Below are 2,344 nucleotides of genomic sequence, written 5' to 3'. Positions count from 1 at the left end.
GGAATACATCTGTGACATATTAGCTCTATAAAAGAGGCATTGCAGAGTCTCTGAGCAAGGAGAAAACAAGATTTTAGATCTGTGCCCCTCTATTTCAAGCATTTTACTTGCCTGTTGCTTGAATTTATTTCCCAGCCATACAATTTAACAAGTTGAGTAGTGCACCCAGATTGGTGGCTACAATTCAAAATTAAGATGAATAGCTAAATCGGTGATTCAAGTGAAGTAAGAAAACTGTTGAAAGTTGGAAGTAAAGGAAAGCAGAGGAACTTGGTAATAAGGATTGTGCTATGGAAGGAGGGGAAAAGACCCATGCAGATAGCAGAACAGAAGTCTTTGTTTTGTGCAAGAAAGAATCTTTCTTTCAATATTAAAAGCAGTTTCTTCCCTTGCAATAGCTTGATTTGAAAATAAATCCATGTATTCGTTTGTAGTGTTTTAGAGTTTAGAGATATTGGTATCAGATAGTTGAAAGAAATTTAGTTAGTTTATGCAGTCACTGTCTAAAATTCTCTACTTTTGTTCTCATGTGAATCTAAATATTACTGTTGTTGCTATTGGTATATAAAATGTGCAATGTCATAGCCATACCTGATTAAATCAAGAAAGGCATCTGCTGCTGTCACTTGCACAATTTTGCCTTCTCTGTGCATGTTTTCTTTAGTACCTTTCCCAGGGTGGATGATGACCACAATGATTATACCAATCAGTACAGCAATGATCGTAGTACTCATGTAGTAGACTACTGCTCGGACTCCCATCTTCCCTGATGCTTTACTATCCAGGGCAGCAATTCCTAGTAAATTTAAGCACAAGGACATTCACCTCATACAGTTGTGAGTAAAGAGTACAAACTCAGCATTATGAAAATGGTTTTGTGGGAAGAGTTTTGATGACCAGTACATTTAAATCTACCCAAGGTAAGTTGACCTTCTTTTGCAGCTCATACTGCCACTGTCTTCCCATCCCATCCCTAATGCTTGTTATTACATAATTTTCTGTTACAAGAGTTACAGCTTTCTGTACTTTATTATCACTTTGTTAAAAGCAAAGATTATTGGTCTAATGCAGTGCGGCACTTCTGTATTCCAGTGAGCCAATTCATTCATCTGGTGAGCCATTCTGCCCCCTGTACTAGGCACCGGTGAGGCCGCACCTCAAGTGCTGTGTCCAGTTCTGGGCTTCTCACGACAAGAAAGACCTTGAGGTGCTGGAGCGAGTCCAGAGAAGGGCAACAAAGCTGGTGAAGGTCTGGAGGGTAAGTCTGATGGGGAGCGGCTGAGGGAGCTGGGGGTGTTCAGTCTGGAGAAAAGGAGGTTGTAGAGAGGTGGGGGTCGGCCTCTTCTCCCAGGCAATCAGTGACAGGACAAAAGGAAATGGCCTCAAGTTGCACCAGGCAATGTTTAGATTGGATATTAGAAAGAATTTCTTCACTGAAAGAGTTGTCAAGCATTGGAACAGGCTGCCCAGGGAAGTGGTTGAGTCACCATCCCTGAAGGCATTTAAAAGGCATTTAGAAGTGGTGCTTAGGGGACACGGTTTAGTGGTGGACTTGGCCGTGCTAAGTTTACAGTTGTACTCAATGAACTTAAAGGTCCTTTCCAACCTAAAAGATTCTATGATTCTATGGTTTTTGATTAGCATAGTTACCACAGCCTGAAAAATGTGCCTTAGAAATGTGCTGCACCTGATTTGTAATAGTAAGAAAGAAAAGAGAGTACTGTCAAGTCGTAATGATAATATTTGCTACAATTAATGTGTAAGAAGAGTTTTCTTCAATCTCTAATGGAATGAGCACAGTTTGCCTCTGTCCCAAGCCACAGGAGTTTCAAACAGATTAAATGCTGTTAGCTTGTTTCAGAAAATCCTTACTATTGTATGAATAAGCATTTAGAGTCTTTTATAAGCTTTGCAAAACTTGCAACATTAATCCTAATTCTTGGCTTGTCTTAATGCATCTGATTTAATGTGTATACTAGGGTGCTCACTGTGACATCTGCTAAAGTGTCTGTTCATCAGATTGAACCAACAGGGCTGCACTGTGTTTTTTAAATGAAGGTGTAGTTCTGCCAGGGCAAGAGCTCTGAATCTCTGAGAAGTGCCTCATGAGGACTCTCAGAAATGGAATTACTCTTTCTCTTTCCAAGCAGGTGCAGTTAGTGTTATTCTCCTTAAAACGCCCCTTTGTTTTTTCTCCTTAAAATTTAAAGTAGTCAATAACTTCCCTATACTTCATCTGGAGGGCTACACCATCTCTCTCAAACACAGTGCTGGTGCTTCTTGTTGGAATCAAGCTTTCAAAGTGCAGAATGAAAAAAGAGGTCAGGAAAGCATCTCTGTTTTA

General features: G+C 40.1%; 1 protein-coding gene across 1 annotated transcript in view; it reads right to left on the bottom strand.

Moving 5' to 3' along the window:
* Positions 1-821, bottom strand: part of LOC104159306 (excitatory amino acid transporter 1) — an 18,758-nt gene extending 17,937 nt beyond the window's left edge. The window contains exon 1 of the mRNA XM_009697184.1: positions 592-821. Within this exon, the coding sequence (XP_009695486.1) occupies positions 592-821 (230 nt within the window). The remainder of the gene's footprint in view (positions 1-591) is intronic.
* Between the last annotated feature and the right edge of the window lie 1,523 nt (positions 822-2,344).

The sequence above is a fragment of the Cariama cristata genome, unplaced genomic scaffold (genome assembly GCF_000690535.1).
Source record: "Cariama cristata isolate BGI_N322 unplaced genomic scaffold, ASM69053v1 scaffold40663, whole genome shotgun sequence".
Classification (NCBI taxonomy): domain Eukaryota; kingdom Metazoa; phylum Chordata; class Aves; order Cariamiformes; family Cariamidae; genus Cariama; species Cariama cristata.
The sequence above is the reverse complement of the archived record's forward strand: the minus strand, read 5'-3'. Positions and strand labels throughout refer to the sequence as shown.